At 36.7% G+C, this 19,497-nt stretch overlaps 1 protein-coding gene across 1 annotated transcript in view; it reads left to right on the forward strand.

The window, feature by feature from the left end:
• The window catches only part of HHIP (hedgehog interacting protein), a 67,910-nt gene that overhangs the window by 6,435 nt on the left and 41,978 nt on the right, over window positions 1–19,497 (forward strand). The window contains exons 2-4 of the mRNA XM_021549227.3: window positions 828–1,023; window positions 8,110–8,266; window positions 9,108–9,309. Coding sequence (XP_021404902.3) covers window positions 828–1,023; window positions 8,110–8,266; window positions 9,108–9,309 — 555 coding nt within the window. The remainder of the gene's footprint in view (window positions 1–827; window positions 1,024–8,109; window positions 8,267–9,107; window positions 9,310–19,497) is intronic.

A 19,497-nucleotide genomic window follows, 5' to 3' on the forward strand; every position in this document is an offset into this window, starting at 1 on the left:
GTGCTGTGTTATAATATATAATATATTATATATATATATATATATATATATATATATATATATATATATATATATATATGCTTTTTTTTCAGGACAAAGTTACAGTTTCCATATTGACACAAACAAGACATTACAAATTCTATTTTTGCACTTATAATAGAAAAATATATCTGAAAACTGGTTTCCCGCCTCCAAATAGTGTGCATTAGAGAGAGCAAAAAGCAGAGCAGCATTTAAAGCATGAAAAGTCCATGGCACCTGCTGAATTCCATAGCAGTCATTTCAGCAGCCAGGCTTTGTGTCGTTCAAGGTATACCCATTTTACAAATACCTAGACATGGTTTTCCTGATGTGTTCTGATGCGAGAATTTAAATTTTTAGTCTCTATAAACACTTGAGTAGGCCACCTTACAAGTTAGAAGTTTAGGTATTTCTTGTAAGAGACGAGGATAGGCCTGCTGGTGTAACTCCCTCTTATATAAATGGTTCCTCTAGTTCAGAGATTGCCTATGTGATGGTGGGCACGGGTCTTTAAAATAACTTGAGTACTGTTCTTATCTGAGAAGCAAGCTCAAATAGAAAATATTATAGAAGAGTCTGTAAGAATCCTCTATAAGAAATTTGTGAAGTTAAAATCTCACTGTACCAATAGCATATTGCACATTTCATAGTAATAATTTTTGCACCTCCAGAACAGTGACATGAAACTCATAGTAACTGTATTGATTCCATTAGCATTATTTATTGCATTAGGTCATGCAATCTTTCTTTGTGTAGGATGGGGACACAGGTCACAGGTTTACTTGTCTCTGGTTTGTGGCTTGCAGGTCCTTTCTGTTACCAACAACACAGAATGTGCGAAGCTACTGGAGGAAATCAAGTGTGCACACTGCTCACCTCACTCTCAGAACCTATTCCACTCACCTGAGAAAGGGGAAACTCCTGAAAAAGAACTAATGCTTCCCTACCTGTGCAAAGACTATTGTAAAGAATTCTATTACACCTGCAGAGGTCACATACCAGGTAAAACTCATAACAAAATATGGGGCTAAAGGATGTGCTGATATGTTGATATTGCCTGAGCAGTTTCTCCAGCTTCTAAGCAGGAAAAGCCCCTACTGATATCCAGGGGAATTTGCCCAAGCAGGGACAGAATGTCTTCGCAGCAGATCTTGTGTAGCCCTCAAAATACTTTGATGCTTTCTTGCCACCTTCATGTTAAACTCGCCATGAAACATACATGGTTTGATTGTTGTCAAAGGCATCTGAAACTATTACCTTTGCTGAAATATTAGTGTCTTCATTCTAATCAAGCAAACAAGCAGCTGGCCATCCAGAAGGTTATCCTAAATGATAGATTGCTTTAAAATGCAAGAAATAAAAGGTCCTGGCTGTTTGCTGTAGCCTCTAAAAGCTGATGAGTAAAGTGTTTTTTCTGGTTTTGTTACCCTAGAAACTGATGTTTTTTCCACAGGGTTTAAAGCTCATTGAAATCAAAGGGCCCTATTTGATAGACTTCTGTGATCTTTGAATCACTTCCAGCGTGCTGTTAAGAAGCAAATTCTTAGCTTACCTAGCACCTCCTCACTGTAGTCAGTGGAGGTAGTTGGACATAACCGAAAGCAGAGTTTGCCCTGTGTTGTCTGAGGCAGTCACCAAATGTGTGCTATCACTTGTAACTATATCAACAAAATAACCGCAGAGGATGGCTCTTTTAGAAGCACTGTCTTAAGACACTATTATGTTAAATAACATCTTTGGTATTCCCAATAGTAAATTATTTATATGTTTAAGACTGTCATTTTTAAACTATGCTTTTTTCCCTGTCCAAACACTACTTATAAACAATGCCACACAGGAGAAAATAATTAAATAGGTTAAGATTTTTTTTTTTCTTTATACTAGCAACACAGACTGGAAAAAAGAACTTGATAATGAGATTAAAAATTATTTTATGAATAGTCACTTTTAACATATGAACACAGCTTTGTAATATAATATAAACATATTTGAGTAAAGGGGATAGTTTAAGTGGATGGGATTTGGAGGACGGTTTTTTAAATGCATGTTTACAGTGTGTACTTGTTTTCTCTGAAACACCGAGAGTGCAGGGATTTTTTTGCAGTGTTCTTTTATTGACTTGAGAAAACATTTTGAATTTGCTTACTTTTTCCCTTTTCTGTGGTTTAACATGTATCTCAGCCCATTCAAATATGAAAATATTATTATTGTCTTTATAAACTAAAAGATGTTTCTAAGGCTTTCTTAAACCAGCTGTTTCTTGCTCTTTATCACATTCCCCAAAGCCAAGCAGAATAGATCATAGTTGCCAAGACTGCCTGCTGAACAGTGATAACAGATTAGATATTCTAAATGTTTGGCCCATATAAGAAGTCAGCACAAAGACATTTTTGACATGAGTTTGTAGCTAGCACAAATGATTTTCATATTCTGCAAAATAAGATCCTCAGAGTTGTTTTGTGACATTCTGTGTTTATGAGGAAACAATTTATTTAATTGAAAAAAGTGAAATAGGGAAAAGGGGGAAAGAAGGAGGAGGTGGAGGGAGGGAGGAGGGAGGGAGGGAGAATGAGAAAGGGCTGAGCAGCACAGGAGCTACAGCCACAGGAACCTCGCTCCTCAGATCAACATATGTGGTGACGAATGACAAATTTATTTTTCTACAAAGTTTGTGTATATGTAAAACTGCTGAAGTGCATCAAGATGTCAAGTACTTTTTGTGACCACCCAGGTTGCCTTGAAAGATAACCAGATGAAAGCATAACTTTAGCACTGGGCAGAGCTCTGTGCTTTGCAGGAAAAGAGCTTACATACTTTAGCATCAGTTAAAACAGAATTTTTCCTACATCAATCAGATGCTAATAATTGTTCTAAATACTTGTCCTGAAAGTAGGTTGCACTAACAAAAACTTGTTGCATGCTTACATCCACCAACAGGATTAATTTGGTGAGTTGACTGGTACTCATGGCTGTGGATACCTATTCTAGCATTTCCCAAAGGTATTCATTAAGATTCAGGCCCCTCTTTTTGAGAAGATGGCCTATAGGATTTTAATGTAGTTTCATAGTATTGTACATTCTGAAACATAAGTAATTAAAATTACTTATCTGGGGATTCTGTTTTTCTTGTGAGACTTGTATATCCGTAATAATATTTATTACAAAATGAAGAAGAAAAATAGAAAATGTGGAAGCTATGTTTTCAGCTTAGCCTGGAGTATTTTACAAAGAGTTGAAAATTAACAGGCCCCCAAACCCAAGGTCTCTGGCAATGATTCACTGTGCATTTGTTAAAATGTCAAATAATTACTCTTCCTCCATTAGGGAGTGCTAATTGTTTCTGAACACCAATACAACAGAGTTTAAGGAAATTGCTGACTACAAAAATTATTTTATCCCTTAAGTCTTGTGCAAATTAGAAATATTATTAACATTTTAAGACAGCAAGCGTATTTTCTGGGATTGAAATGTTAGCAGTACATATTAATCAAGAAGGCTGAGAAATTATGCATCAGTTTTTTTCATGGGCTAGCTTCAAAAATTCATTGTCTCCTGCAAAGGTAAAAACTCTAGCAGATCCTTTTGAAGACAGCAGTTTGCCCACCAGTTATGACTGTATCAGAACTTCCACTGACTTCTTAAGGAATATTGAGAAAAAAAGTGGACCTTATTCTTTATTTAAGCAGAATAATATCAGAAGCAGTTAGGATTGTATGGATGAGCAGGAGGGTGTAATGTTTCACAAAGACTTTGAGATTAGAGTTTCTCTACTTCATTCCAGATAACTATTCTGATTATTTCTCATCTAATCTTTACTTCAAGCCTCAGTTTTAGGGATTATTGATGGAGACACTGGAGTTAAGTGATTTAATGAAGTGTCTTCAGTCAATATGAATTTTAAGTTTTCCATTTCCGTAAGGGAAGATTGTCTAATATGTATTACTAATATAGCTGTTAAAGAAAGCCACAGCTGATTCTGCGTTTAGACATAATCAGAAACTTGATCCATGCCACTGGAAGTGGATATTCTAAGGAACAAATCTGTGCCACAGTCATGGTGCCATCCAAGGACATGGGAGAGATTTTGAGCTATCTGGCCTCCATTATTTTCATTTGAAGAAATGGGTTTGAGATGATTGTGAGTGAAGGCCCAGATCCAGGCCCAGATCTGAATCCAGACATTACCAGAACAGATGTCGGATAGGATTTTTCAAGTACCAAACAGAGTGTACCAAAATGTTGGCATTCTAGCCCAAAACATCAGAATTCTAAGAAATTCTACAACTCACAGAGCACTTCCAGAAGTCCTAACATGGCTGATTAATAGTCACAGTCAACAGTCAACCTGCAGAAAAATAGTAGTGGGTGGTAAATTTGCTACTGGCAACAAGAGCATGAAGGGCATCAACCCTGCCACTGCCTGTGTTCAGGAACCTGCAGTGTCTGAGCAGGAGAAGAGGGTCACCAGCCACTTGAAAACCAGTTGGAAATTATGTGAGCTACCAGTGGTCTTAGTACATTTTGAAACAATCTGTCTGAAATCATGTCTTTGGTTTGGTTTTTACTGGCAGTTGAGGAGAGAGAAGAATGTGGGGGTTTTGTGAACAAATTCACATCTAGCTGTCAAAGGTGCAAATCAGAAAAAAAAAAAAAAAACAAAAGGAAAAGGCTGATTGACACAATGTTGGACCGTATGCTCAAGGTCATAGCAGAAATAAAGCAGGTGAGCCTGATTTCTGGATGCCCTCAAAGGCAGTGTAGGTTTACTCAGATGAATGGATGATACTCAGTCCTGTGTGCAATGCAGTCTTTGACTTGCTGCAAAGACTGAGACGTGTGCTACCATGGCACTGGAATTGTGTGTCAAAGAGAAGAAGAAAGGGAATGGGTAATCAGGGAATCCAGCGAAGTGGAATTTGGTGAAGATAGGACAGGAAAGGAGATACAGTGTGAGGAACAACTGGCTGCAAATACAAGTGGAGAGAGGAGGTGGGGATCAGCTGGGAGCAGTTTTCCTTTGAAAAGGCTTTTAATCTTGCAATTTATTCCCACAGTGTTTTATAAAGGCGAACACAGAAAGCCTTCACTGTAGCTGCCTTAACTGAAAAGCCTGTCATTGGATTCTTGTTTGCAAGACAGAAAGTTTAGCATAGAAATGCAAGCCTGTGCAAAATCTGACACTTAAACATGATGTTTAATCATCCTTTGTGATTTCAATTTTCTTTGTTAACACAGGCACTGCTCTGTCAATGCGTACACAGCTGGTAGGAAATTTGTAATAATCCGTATGAGTCTTTTAAAATAAATTAGTTAGTACAGAAATTCACACAGGACCAAGGGTTGCAGTCCCTATTACTTTTTTTTTTCCTTTTCTCCAAACAATTCTAGTGCTTAGGGGCACTTGTCAGGGACCATTCTTCTGGACACTGTACAAACTCTGAACAAAATGGCAAACAGTACACTAAAGACCTTACAATCTAAGCATGAGAAAGAAGATAATAAATGGCTACAAGCAGATAGGAGTGTAGAAGCAAATGTTTCTCTAAATGTCCTCCGTGAAGCTGTTAGTATGTTAAATGGAGCATATATAAGATATGGAGGGGTTTTTTTTCCTAAATTACTATGTTTTTTATAGAACAAAATAGCAAAATTCCACCCCTAATGCACAGGTGAAACTGTATTTACAGAGGTTACATTCCTTCCAGTAATGCAACATTTTTCATAGTTTAATTCTAGCTCCACTTTTTTACAAACGTTTCTAATGAAAATGGTCCGTGAACCCTATCCTTTCTTCAAATCTGCTGATGGGTTTGCTAAACAGCAAAATGCAACTGCAGTGCACCATGCATGATAAAATATTTCATGAGGCAAAGGCAAAAATTCTTATGTCTTAGATACAAGAAAAGGCATTGCGCTGGTCAAGTGAGTTTGCATCTGATTGTTATTTGAAATGGACGTGTACTGAGTAAGAATGTGATCACAACCTGCTCTGGGTTTCCTTGACTAAAGGTAACACTCAAGCCAAGAGAATTTTATCTTTAGTAAATAGTAAATTGTATTTTTGGAAAATTCTAGAAATTCTTAGTAATCGTACAGCTCTAATTTCCTATTGCATTTTCTCAAATGACCCACTGTGCCTAGAGAAATAAATTATTAAAGATAAACCCCTGTATTCTTAAGTCAAATAATTCAACAGCAAGATTTTAGATTACCTTTGATTTTGGCATTATATTTACAAGCCTTGGAATACTGCTCTATGATTATATCAGAGTTCCTCTTCAGTTGTTCCACTTGAAATTACATCTCCTATTTTCTCCAAATAACTACTATAAATTAAAAGCAGCTCTTCAGAGATGAAATTTACTGAAGCTCCAAATCATGGTAATTAAACTTTTACACGACAACACACTACCATGTGTTTCCAGATATTATTTTATAGAAATCTAAGGCAGGCTTTGTCCTGTCATTTTTCCAATATTTTTAAAGGAAGATATATATGAAAAGAAGTATAGTTGGGTGGGAAAGGCTTTTCACTCCACAAGAATTCTGGGATCCAAAAAATTTTCCTATTCCACATAAGGAAGAAATTGAACTCTTTCGAAATTTTCCATGAAGAAAGCCACAGAGAGACCACCCCAGGATAGCTAATAAAGTCGTTGTTAGGACATTTACTTGGGAAATGGGAGACTTAGGGTCAAACTCTTGCCTGACAGATGAGGGGCATTGACCTGAATATTCCTCTTCCTAATGAAACACCATAATTACAAGACATTGGAGTATAGTGATACAAGGTTTGCTGTCTGGTTCTGTCTTTTTCATTTAGACCAGAAGTTTGAGCTTGGACCAGAAACATCATGTTAAGTAAAATTTTGTCAAAACTGATAATGTTTCTGAAAAAGCTTTGCTTGTAAGAAATTGGCATTTTCCAATGAAACACATCTGTCCCTGATCAGTTCTTATTGTACGTTGTAAGCCAGAGGTTTTATGGCCAAGATCTATGGATTACTGCATTATTCACAAGTGGTAAAGACATGCATAAATTAGGCCTCTAATTCCAATTAAGTGCTAATTCTGTGTATCCTATGAGTTATGTCCTGGACTATAGTACATCCTAAGACAGTTGCCAGTAATGCAAACAGGAATGAAGGTAACTTAAGACATATTATCTCAACAATGTTCTGGTAAAATAGTACTTGTATAACTAGTCAGATTCTGTCTTCTTAGATTTAATACTCCTGATTAAAACCAGGATTGAAATGACTAAAAATAGGTCTGTGAACAGCAATAGATATTTCTTTTATGTCCTTAAACATAATGCCAGAAAGTAATAGCAATTGTGGCAGGGTTTTTCTTCAAAGGCTCTCATTTTATTAACTTTGTGTTTCTCTGGGTCTTCAAATCCTTCCTATTTTAACCTAAAACCTGAGGACCACCTTTCATCCAGCATGAGACATATCCTTTTGTCAGGGGATGGGGCTGAGGAAGTAGGCTTCACCATGGGACACTGCTCAGCTACTTTAATGCTGGGAGTCAACCAGAGACCAGCTGGATGTCAATGTGGTGCAGTTTTCAGCACTACTTCCCACTTCTCACCTCTCCAACTAATGTCCTTTGCTGGCAGCATTACACAAAATTTTTAGTGCAGGGGTTTTACCAGAGTCTTCACTGAGATTTCAACTAGAACTAATCACTTATTTTAAAAAAGTTAAACAGAAGCTGCACAGGCTATTTTAGAGCAGTTACTACACTTGATTGATAGGGTTAAAGTTAGGGAGAAGTGCGTCACAGCCTCAACTCTGAACTTTGTCTCTTAATTTTTTAGTGAGTGAACTGTTATGTGATTTTGAATGGAACTTAAGCACACTGAAAATTAGGTTTAATACAAATACAGATGAATAAACTGTAAAAGGCAATGCTCAGTTTGTGTTTATACATTTGTGTTTACTCAGAGCAGACTCTCTTTTTGCAGATAGTCTTTTGTTTAAAATGTCTTTTTCCACTATAATCTATTTAAAGATGAGTTTGATGACACAAAACTGCAGACATGACAACACACTAAATATTTGTATGCTCTTTTGCATTTTTAAGGTTTCCTCCAAACTACAGCTGATGAGTTTTGCTATTACTATGCAAGAAAAGATGGTGGTGTGTGCTTTCCAGATTTTCCAAGAAAACAAGTGCGAGGGCCAGCTTCTAACTCCCTGGACCACATGGAAGAATACGACAAAGAGGAAGAGATCAGCAGGTTCATAAAGATAAATGCTGTTTAATCTGAAAAAAACCCCCTAGCAAAGCCTGTGGTTTTCACAGTGAAACAGCTCCGTGTGTGCTTATGCTGAGCAGCTGTGTTTTCCAGATGTGACTTTCTTTTGCTGCTGCTAGTGTACGTCAAAAGAGAAAGTTACATGAGCTTCAGCACTTCAGTCCCATTTGATATTTGCCTTGCTGAAAAGGTGTTAGAATCCTGCTCTGATCCACCCTGTGGATCTTGGTATTCATCCAGCCTGATGGATGATCGTGGATCATTCGTAGTTCTGGGAAGTAATCTGTACCTAAATTTAATATTACTAAAAAACTACGATCAGTTTATTTGTAAAATATTTCTGTTGTGATCTTCAATTTATTTCAGTTGGTGGAGGTGGGGGGGGGGGGTGGTTTGTGAAAAGAATTAGATTATTCCATCATAAGTCATTATTTTAAAATGGATATTAAAATCAAGATTTTATCCAAGTGATTAAATTTACGGTGTTTATTTTATAGTAGAAATTCTGTATTTCTAAATTATTCTCTTCTTTTCCAACTTTTTTCCCTCCCATTGCTCTACATTTTGGATCTAAGTTTATTTAATGTTCTCTTTTTTGTATGCAGACCAAATTTTTCTCAAGTGAAGTTAAAGCTGATTTTCTGTATTATGTCCTTGCATACATTCAAGGGAATAATTTATACATATTAATATATTAAAAATGTATTATTATAAACCTGTTCTTAATATCATTGCAGAGCAATAATTTTGTCTTTATGGGTAATTGTTGTGTCATGGTTATGAGAAAGAAGAAATGTCTCACTATTTCTTTACATTTCTTTAGAAAACACAAGCACAACTGCTTCTGTATTCAGGAGGTTGTGAGTGGACTAAGGCAGCCTGTTGGAGCAGTACATTGTGGGGATGGATCCCATCGCCTCTTTATTCTTGAGAAAGAAGGATACGTGAAGATTTTCACTCCCGAAGGAAACATACTCAAGGAACCTTTTTTGGATATACACAAACTTGTTCAAAGTGGAATAAAGGTTGGATTTTATACTTACCTCTACCTTTTATATTTTAGCATGCATATGGGAGAAATGGGAAGAATATGTTTTAGATATTAATTAAATTTAAATAACAAAAAAAGAGTAATGACGAGACACCACAGTTCTTTCTGGCAAAGAAGTGAAAACTCATAGTGGGAAGGGAAGACAGCATCTTGTAACTCTTATCAAATTATTTTCTTTCCCTTCATTTTTTCCTCACTTTAAATTCAAATGAAACTATTTAGAACCAGTATTCCACAGCAGTATCTTTGTATTTTCATCCTTTGGGCTCATTTCCATCCCATTGAATTCAAATGAGTTTTGCTGTGGTGCCAAGGGGAGGAAGTTTGGCTTAGGGCCTCCCCTGCACTCCAGGTGCTTGGTGATGCCTAGAGAGCTGGACACAGGAGTGGGCCTGGGAATGCTCAGGGACGCCCTGGAGAGGAGCAGGGGTGCTCATTCCCTCTTGGCTTGACTCCAAATGTAGCACAAGCTTCCCTGTGTGGGAGGCTGCTTTAAAACTGCGTGTGTTGGAAGGTCATGTAAAAGTCACTGACCCTCTCAATTCAGACATAAGGGTTGGTGGGATGAACAGCTTCCATCCGGTTCCCTGGGAACACTTTCATGGTTGGGGCAGTGAGTGGGGAATGGGCACTGATGGGAATATGTTGGAAGGTGGAGGTGAGAAATTACATCTAGTTATGGGGTAAGTATCAATGGAAAACTCTTAAGTCTGTTGGAAGATATTTTACTTCTGGAATGCTGTCAAGTGCTGTTCCATATTGATTTCTTGCCACAGTTCAGAGTGGTAATGCAAGTAAAATTCAGATATATAAAGAAGTTTTAAGTTGTAATCAGGTTATGCCTAGAACAGTCAGGAATATGTATCAAAAAGCCTTCATGGATGAAAGTTAAATTGACACACTCATGACAGAGGGATCTTAAATTATAATTGTGACAAACTAGATCAATTTGAAATGCACAGCACATGTTAACTGATAATTCAGTTTCATCTGTAAGGGCAAGAGGCCAATTAGGATAGACTTTTCTGAGAGAAAATCTCAGAGGTTTTTAGTGTGTATTGGAAAAGAGAGCACGTATTGCACCTTTTCCAGGAAAAAAACTACTTTATATGATTGTGTATTTTGCTGAATACTTCCCTTTCTGCCCCTGAAGATAACCATTATGTTCTAGATATCCAAACAGAAGGGACTTACCAGGGGTGTTTTTGAACGGCCATCTAAGACTGTTTAGTATTTCTTAAGCAAAAGTTCTGATCACTTGTACTTGTGGAAAACTGACAGTGAAATTTCCACAGAACTGTTATTGGTCCCAAAGAAACCTTTCTCAAGGAAACTTTTACAGCTGCAACTTAGAGACAAGGCTAAATGGAAAACTGATTTTCTATGCTTCTGAACAGGCACTAACCTGCTTGATACAACTCCCAACAGGTACTCTCAGGATCAGATAAAACTTTCAGTTCTGTTTTAAATCCGTGACCTGATATTTTTAATCTATACTATTCTAATCATCATGTAATGCTTTACACTGGATCTGTTTCAACTATAACATTTTGTGTAAATAATTTGATGTTTCTAAGCTAGAAAGTCTAATTCAATTCCCTGAGATAACAGTCCAGTGACTGAGGATAATTGTGTTGCAGAGTTTAATGCAGGCTGTCAAGAATGGAGGCTTTATGTACTTTTCAGGGAAGGAGAAAGGGAATGTGCCTATGAGCAGGACTCCAGCTCTTAAACAGAAAGAGTAAAGAATTTGTGGAATGAGTACATTACATAAAATAATAAATAAATCAAAAACCCTAAACCCCATATAACCAAAATGGTAGTTTTAAAACAAGGGTTCTTAAACATTTTTACATTTATCCTCTGCAGTCTAGTTCCTATAATCATTGTCCATGGTCCCTTATCTGAAAGGATGGGAGATCACTGTGGCAATGGCAGCATTGTCACTACTTGATAGAGTATTTGGTTCTACTTACCTGTTGCACACTTCAATACTAGAAATCAGTAATGGAGAACACTCTGTGGATAGATGATTTTCCAGCAGGTAGTCAGCAGAAGAGTCAGCATTTACAAAAAAATCAACGTAGGTAAAACACTGCATCCACTTGCACAGTGCAAACATCATGGGATGTGTCCTCTCTGCTCACTCAGGAAACATGTATAGCACCAGAATTTGGATGTACAAATTTTGAAGAAAACAAAAACCGTTCACCTGTTTTCCAGCCTCAGAGCAATAATAGTAAGAAAAGCCAAACAATTTTTTTACCCTAAAAAGAAATGTAAAACTTATTCTCTCTTATACTCCAAGTATCTGAAAACAGCTGTTTCTGCTATTTTCTTTCTGTAACTGAAATACAAACAAATACTTAACTCCAGTGACAGTATAAACAGCAAAAATACTTTTTCAGACTTTTAGAGACGTATGTTGTACCCAGTAGATAATTAAAATAATGAAAATGACAATGCCAATAATGCAGCTGTGGTTGAATCAAAGGTAATGTAAATTGATGCCTCTGAAAAGAATTCTGGACAGCTATCCCATTAAGATATTTATAATACCAATAGATGGAATAATATAGATGGAATAATATAGTGGTGGTTGATTTTGTCTTCTTTTTTTTAATGTCAAGAGGAAATTTAGCAGTGATAAAATCATTATATTGTCATGAAGTAGCAAATCTGTTCCAAAGAATCAACTTAGAACTATCCTGAGGCTGATATAACCAAGAAATGGAAATGATATATTTCCTTCATAAAAATAATCCTGGAGGTTAGTTCTGTTCTCACTAACATATTTCACTCATTACAGTCAGATAAGAAGGAAAACAATATACAAAAGCTACTGGTCCCTGTGTTTACGAAATTCATTTGAAGCCCCTAACATTGCTGTGAGCAACTTTGTAGGGCTTCTTCACGGGCTCTGCTGCCCTGAGCATGTCAATAGGATTGTCTGGGCTTGCTTCTTGTCCATCATTCCTGAGAAGGTTTGTGGATATAAATAGAAAGCAAGTAAGAGTGGTACAACTCTTTGCCTAAGTTTTATTGGTCCATTGCCTTTTAATGTTCATTGAAGTCACTAAGGTTCTCTGCTTGAAAATTGTTGCTGCATTACAATTACTGACAGTTATGTGATTTAATTTTAAGGAGTTCAAATAAAAAAGGAGCAACGATTATTTTATCTACTGCCAGTATCTCAGAAGGAATTAGCACAAGTGTGGAGAAGTATTTCATAACAGAGATAGAGTCCATGAATGGATGACAGTGACTTCTGCTTCTTGGTGGCCCTACTCAAGAGAATATTAGATGCAGGATTACTGAAGATTAAAAAAAAAAAAAAAAAAAAAAAAAGCTTAAGAACCAATTATTTTTCTTTCCACATCTCCTAATCTGTAAACCTCTTTGACAGCACAGTTAGCAGAAATGCTTTTTTTTGATCTTCTATTTTTAAATTTAGTTGTTTGAAGCCACGAGTGTGTATTAATCAAGAATTTGCTAATTCAACATCTGTGGCCTTCTTCAATGCATTTTACGTCAGCCTGGCTACATAAGTATTGCAGTGTGTGTGCATGGATTGGATGCTTGGCAACCCCCTCCTGTTGCCTCCTCCCCTGCCTCAGAAATGTGGTGACAAGAAAAAGCCATGTACCTTGGTCTTGCCTCGTAGCTGAGCAAGGACATGAGTGAGACATGGACCTGTAAGTCAAATCTAGGCCATGCACCTGGCTCAACTATTTAGGAATACCTAGCCCAGTGTAGTGGAGAAAATACTGCTTCCATCTCCTAATACATTGCGAACAATCCTGAGTGTATACAGAAGAAAGAAAATGAACCTTTTACCAAAAAAAAAAAAAAACCCATAATATACCCAAACTAAAAGTCTGCTTTCCCTGTTTTGGTGACTTACTGGTCCATTGTGTTGTGGTGAAGAGAGCTGTTAGTTGCAGAGCAACATTTTACAGTTCTTCAAAGTTATGTAGCAAAAACAAATTTTAAATTAAAATATTAGAACCCATTTTTTTCTTTCCATATGATTTTCACAGTTGTTATTTTCTTTCTGTTTTAAACTATTGTCAAGTAGAAAAGAGGCAGAAAGTCGAAATGAGAAGCTATTGAACTAATAATGGTAACAGTTTAAGTGTCATTTAAGGAGCTCTTAATCAATTATTAAGAAATCTATTATTATTATTATTATTAGAAAATTTAGACCTGATGTATCTGAATCTCTTGTCAAAATTTTGGCAAAAAAATTAAAGGCTCTAAAAGTATCATGCAAATCCAATTTAATCCCATAATGCTCTCAGCAGGGAAAAAAAAAGTGTCAAAACATTCTGAACACTTGAATTTAATGATTTCCTGAGATGCAAAAATGCTGAATATGCTGTTATTACAAGATTAGTCCAGTCACCTGGTACTCAAAGTTGTATCTAACTTACAGAAAAATGGTCAATGCTGTAGCAGTTCTCCAACTTTTCATACTCCTGTGACTGTATTTTATCTTATTAACTGTATTATTTCCTAAGATTTTGAAACCTTTAGGTTAGCAGAAGTCACCATAAAATGTAGCACAACCTATTACATCAATTTTCACTTACTTTCTTCTCTCCTGAGCCCAAAAACGTGTATTGGTCTAAAATTAAAATATATTGTTCAGAAGGGAAGGCATCAAGGTATGGTTTGGCAACAACAAAAAAAAACCAGGAGCTTATCACTTCTCTAGGGAATTAAATGCTATAATCACCTTTCAGGATACTTTCTGAAAAGCTAAGTAGCTCTAGGGCTGCAACTGTTGGTCCTTAAATCATTTTTGTGGTCCTTTCCTATAATCATTCAACTTCCCCAAATCCTTTTAAAACTAAGGATCTCAGCACTGTACGAAGAAGCCAAGTTTACATCTTGCTGCTGCCAATGGTGAAATCAAGTCCCTGTAGTGAGAAGGTCGTTTTCTACTTATAAATCCAATGACTGAACAAGCTCCTTAGGTATGGGCTTCATGTTCAGTTGCTTGTCATCTCTGATCCTTAGGTTATTTTCAGTTTATTGCTTCTTTTTTTTTTGTTTGGTTTTGGTTTTGTTTTTGATTATGACTAAGCTCTGGTGCAGCTCTGGTGTGTATCTGCTGGCTACAGGGTCATAAATTGTGCAGCCACCAAGAATGGCTGCACTTTGCCTCACACAGTGCTGAGAGCAGAAACCCCTGCAAAATGGGTGTCCTTAAATTTGCCATTATGCAATTACCACTTGCACTTGTGTGTGAGATTCAGTTATTTATATTGTGTTTTAGCTAGTAATAAAATATTTCTCATGCATCTCACGGGAATACCATGATAAAGGCCAAAGTCTCTGAGGAAGGAAAGGGCAGGGGAGGGAAGGGAAAAGGGACGGAAAATCTCAGTTAAGTGGTATCAGAGATCACTGTTGAGAACATCTGAGTTAAATTCGACCTCTATCACCTTCTTCTCTGATCTAAGACTATGGTTTTCCTTGTCAGAAACACTTGAACAGAAACTTCCCCTAAATATTAGGCCATAGTCACCTTTTTAGTTCATCTTGCTTTCAAACTAATATCAGTAAGACTACTTTATGTGAGTTTTTTAATTCCCAAAGTTTTTAAAATGCTATGTTCCTGCTTAATTCTTTACAAATATTTTAACGGTCAATTATCTTTGCAGGGAAGAAAACACATAAAAATATCTGACAATTATTTTAAGTGTATGCTCAGCAAATTCCCCAGTAATAGCCTTTAGATAAGTTAAAAGTTATATATATCTTTTACTGTGGTTTGGTAGTTTTTTCATCAGAGCACAAGTGCTTTCAGTCCTGCAGAATCTTATTAATGAGTTATCCAGTGATTCAGGTAAGAATTTTCTGTGATGCCATGAAGACTGCTGTGGAACACAACAATTCATATGTTCAGTATAAAAGTATGGGAATAGACTGTCAGACATTAAATATGTTAACTGTGCTGCTCTGAGCCAATTATTCCAGAGTTTCTCAGGATCAAATGAGCATCTGGTCGCCACAGGCATCTTTTTGCTGGAACGCATGATTAGTAGTGGAACATCTACTGTATCTTCATGTTTGTGTTAAGATATTGGAACAGACTGCCCAGGGAAGTGGTGGAATCATCACCCCTGGAGGTGTTCAAAAGGCAGGTGGATGTGGCACCTGGGGACGTGGTTTAGTGGTGAACATGGTGGTGCTGGGTTAACGGTTGCACTTAATGATCATAGAGGTCTTTGCCAAAGTAAATGATTCCATGATTCTGTAACATGTAATCACGTGAATGTGATCAGGTCATTCAACATATAACCAAATTATTATTTTTTTTTAATTGCCACTACCTCCAGCACCGGAAAAGCCTGCTCCAAGAAGTTTATAAGAGGTTGTCTGTCTTTGCATTGAGGAGTGGCTACAGAAAACTAGAGTAAGCCAGGGATAAAATCTATTTAAAATTTAGTGTTTGTGTTATTTGCTGAATAGCTGAGTTCTGTCTCTGATTAAACTTCTCACATTTTTCTCTTGACTGGATGTGTACATTTGTTCTTGCATCTTGCTGATGCACGGACAAATCTAAGTTAACACATACACTCTCCATTGATAGCCACAAGATTTATGTTACTGACAGAATATCCACAATTCACATAATTCATGCTAGTCCTTCCATCCAAGTCCAGCAATTCCAATTTATTTTTCTCTGAACACTTACATGGATGAGGCTGAAATCAATGAACCTTTCTTGAAGTTTTTGCCCTGACATCACAACAAGCTGTGCTCTCCTCCACTAAGCACTAGTGTGTACTCTCCACAAAGTTTATTTGCTCTCTGCTCCTTTGAAAGCCAAACTTAGAGTGGCTACTAAATTTGTGACCAATTAGTCCTGAAAGGGATTATTTTGATGTATGGAGAGAAAGAGGAGCAGTGGAAGGCTGTATTTCTCTCTGGGCTGAACTGGAAGGAAAACTGAGAGGTTGTATCTGAATTTCTTCCTTCTTCAACCCAAAGGGCCTGCAATTCTTCAGTTACTCAGAAACAGACTATGAAAACTCTAGAAAGCAAATCCTCATTGTCCTACCAGACCAAGCTCTCATCTCTATATGAAGAATAGGGATAGTCCTCTAAAATAACAATGTTGAGGCACAGAACATAAGTATGACATATATTCTGTGGTGAACAAACCAAGATTTCATTTTAATTCTATTCTACAATTAATTGCACCAGTGCTGAGTGCAAACTCTATTTGCTGTCCTGCTCCTGTACTTCTAAGAGTAATGAGATGGTAAATCCATGTAAGATATGTGCATAGAGGGGCAAGGTGAATGAAATCATTGACATACAACAGGGATACCTTTGGGGTATTCTTGGGTGTCCTGGAACTCCTCTTTCAATGTATTAAAAGGGGGACTCCAGCATGTCTTTGGTGAGAAACTGAAACACTACACTGCCTGTGCTTTTGCAAAAATTACAGACCTCAGATTTCTCCTGGAGACTGCAGAGGGAAGTGATGAAGACTATTTTTCAGCACAGGACTTGCAGTTGAAGTGAACTCAGGTCACAGGACGTGGGAGTTTCTCACTCATCTGAGAGGTCAGAAGAGCAGCAGGCAGATCTGTGGCAAACAGACATAATTTTTGAGGCTACACCTCACCTGTAACCTGCCTACTAGATACTACAATTAATTGCTTTTAAATGTCTTGACATAATTGGAGCAGGAAACTCAGAAAGAAATAATGGTTAAGGTATGCAAATGGCCAAATGTGAAAAAATTGGGATATTTTAAAGATAAACTATGTAGAATATCACTGGTTATAGTGACCTTAGACAGTAACAAAACAGATAGCACAACAGTCTGCATGAGAATTCAGCCTTCTTCATGAAAAGAAAGATTTTTTTTTCTTAATCAGTGATAAGTTCTTTTTAATTTTCAAGACAGCGATGTTGCTATTGTGAGGACTTAATATACTTTAACTACTGCATCTTAACCAAAGATTGTATAATGACAGTGAAATGTGCCTGGATTTCTCATTAACCATTTGCAGATTTTGGTTCTAATCCTAAAAGCAACACAACAGGCCTTTGAAATAAGTTGTATCTTAGCACCATGTAGCTTTGTTGAAAATAGTTTCTTACCATCTAAAAAGCATGTGCCAACAGCTCTTAGAGACCCCTATTTTCGTGTGAGAGACTGCACTAGATAACTATACTTGAGCTAGCAATTGTGGAATAGTGCAGTGGCTCTCAGGTTATAAACTGACCAGATGAAGAATTGCCAGTTTATTCTGAGGAAATTTGAATCAACAAAACATAATAGTTTCTGTTGATTTTGGGTAGCGTGTCTCAGATTTGAGGAGCTGAGAGGGGAAAGAAGATAATACTTTATCATTTTACATGCACATGTGTAGATTTTAATGTTCTGTGTTTCCTTGAGAGGAATCCCATGGTGCCAATTAACCTAACTTATTCCAAAACAATTCTCTGTTTGGAAAGAATAATTTTCATTGTGGGTGTTCCATGAAATTGTATGCCTCATACCCTGTTATTACTGAGATGTGTGCAGTGCAATTGAGAATGCCAGTTTCTTTTCCATGCTCTGTATAGATTATAGCTGTATCCCACACACAGTGCTAGATAATCCCTACTTTAATTTTGTTATGTGTACAAATCCTTTTTGAACATTTAGCGGTTTAAAAAATGTAAAAATCCATCATCTTCTGAAACTACATTTGTTAAAACCAAAAGCTGAATTTAGAAGTGATCAAAACCAATGAATAACATGGCAATTATCTAATTAAAAGGAAATTATTGCTTTTGCTAAAGTATAACAGGCGGATCATGATAGCCAACACAAAATGGCAAAGAAGGAATACAGTTACGCAGAAAATTCCATGGTTTTTAGCCAACACAGTTTCAACCACATGTTTTTCTTTAATGGGAGGAGGTTTAACAGTCCACTTAGGCTCCAGGATTCATCATCCCTTTAAGCTCTTGGACACCCCAAAAACTGTAATGAGTCCTAATAATCCTTCAGGGAATCCATGACACACTGGAGCTCTCAAAACCGTTCTGTGTCCCTGGGACTTTGTCTCTGTGCTTTCCTGGCCATCAGAGCTATGATTTCCTTTTGTTACATCCCTTGTACTGTGCCATATGGAAAAAGGGTCCTGTGTTTGTCTTGAAAGAGGTGAAAAATTGAGTAACACATTTACTTGCATAGTTAATACAGCCCAACTGCTATTCCTATATATATTTCCCCCAGATGCCACAGAACAATTTTCTTTTATATCCTCTTACACACATTTTCTCACAAGCTCTTAAATCTTACTCCTTAGACAGGATCAGCAAGTTGGGTTGAGGGAGGAACACTTCCTCCAAGGAGTACTGGTATATTATCATGTTTTCCACCCATTTTATCCCCTCTGCAGTAAAAGTTGGACAAATGAACTGCCCCTAATTAATGGTTTATATATCATTTTAGCTTTAAAAAGCAGTAGGAACTAATTTTTCCCATTACCAAAAACATAAAAAGCTCCAAAAGGTGAAACCACTTAGTAGCTGACACTTATTTTTCTTCATTGTCAGTGTCTGCCTACATTCTCATATTGCTGGAATTTTTAAAGAAATTATTCCATAAATCTCAATAAAGTAATATTCTCTCTTAGATTTAATTTGGAAAATGGAATATACAATCTGTGGGAGAGAGGTCTGCAAAATACTTTCAACCATTTGTTTTTAATTTACAGCAGATACTTTTTAAAACCTTGATCTATCTTCACTGGCATTGGACTGCAATCCCTACAGCTGAATTGCAACAACTTTAATTTATGTAATAATCATTATTTTTATGCTAACTGAATGCCTTGAAAAGAAATAAAAGGGAGTAAATCACCCAAAAACTTTCATATTTTTGACATTCTTAAAGATTTGGTGAACCTCCCTCAGCTGGATTCTCAATCACTGTAACAGCCCAGAGACAATACACAAGTGGTAGTACATAGATGGATCTGAGTGAGCTGTAGTGTAAATGAGAAGAGGTTTATTTAATATCAAACTACATAAGAAAAATCCTTATTTGAGTTCTTCCTTAAAGAAAATACATACCATAACAAACTAGATGCTTAATTGTTAGTAATGAATGTAAGATGGTGTTGTACACCTCGCAGAGACC

This window comes from Lonchura striata, chromosome 4 (genome assembly GCF_046129695.1).
Source record: "Lonchura striata isolate bLonStr1 chromosome 4, bLonStr1.mat, whole genome shotgun sequence".
Taxonomy (NCBI): Eukaryota; Metazoa; Chordata; class Aves; order Passeriformes; family Estrildidae; genus Lonchura; species Lonchura striata.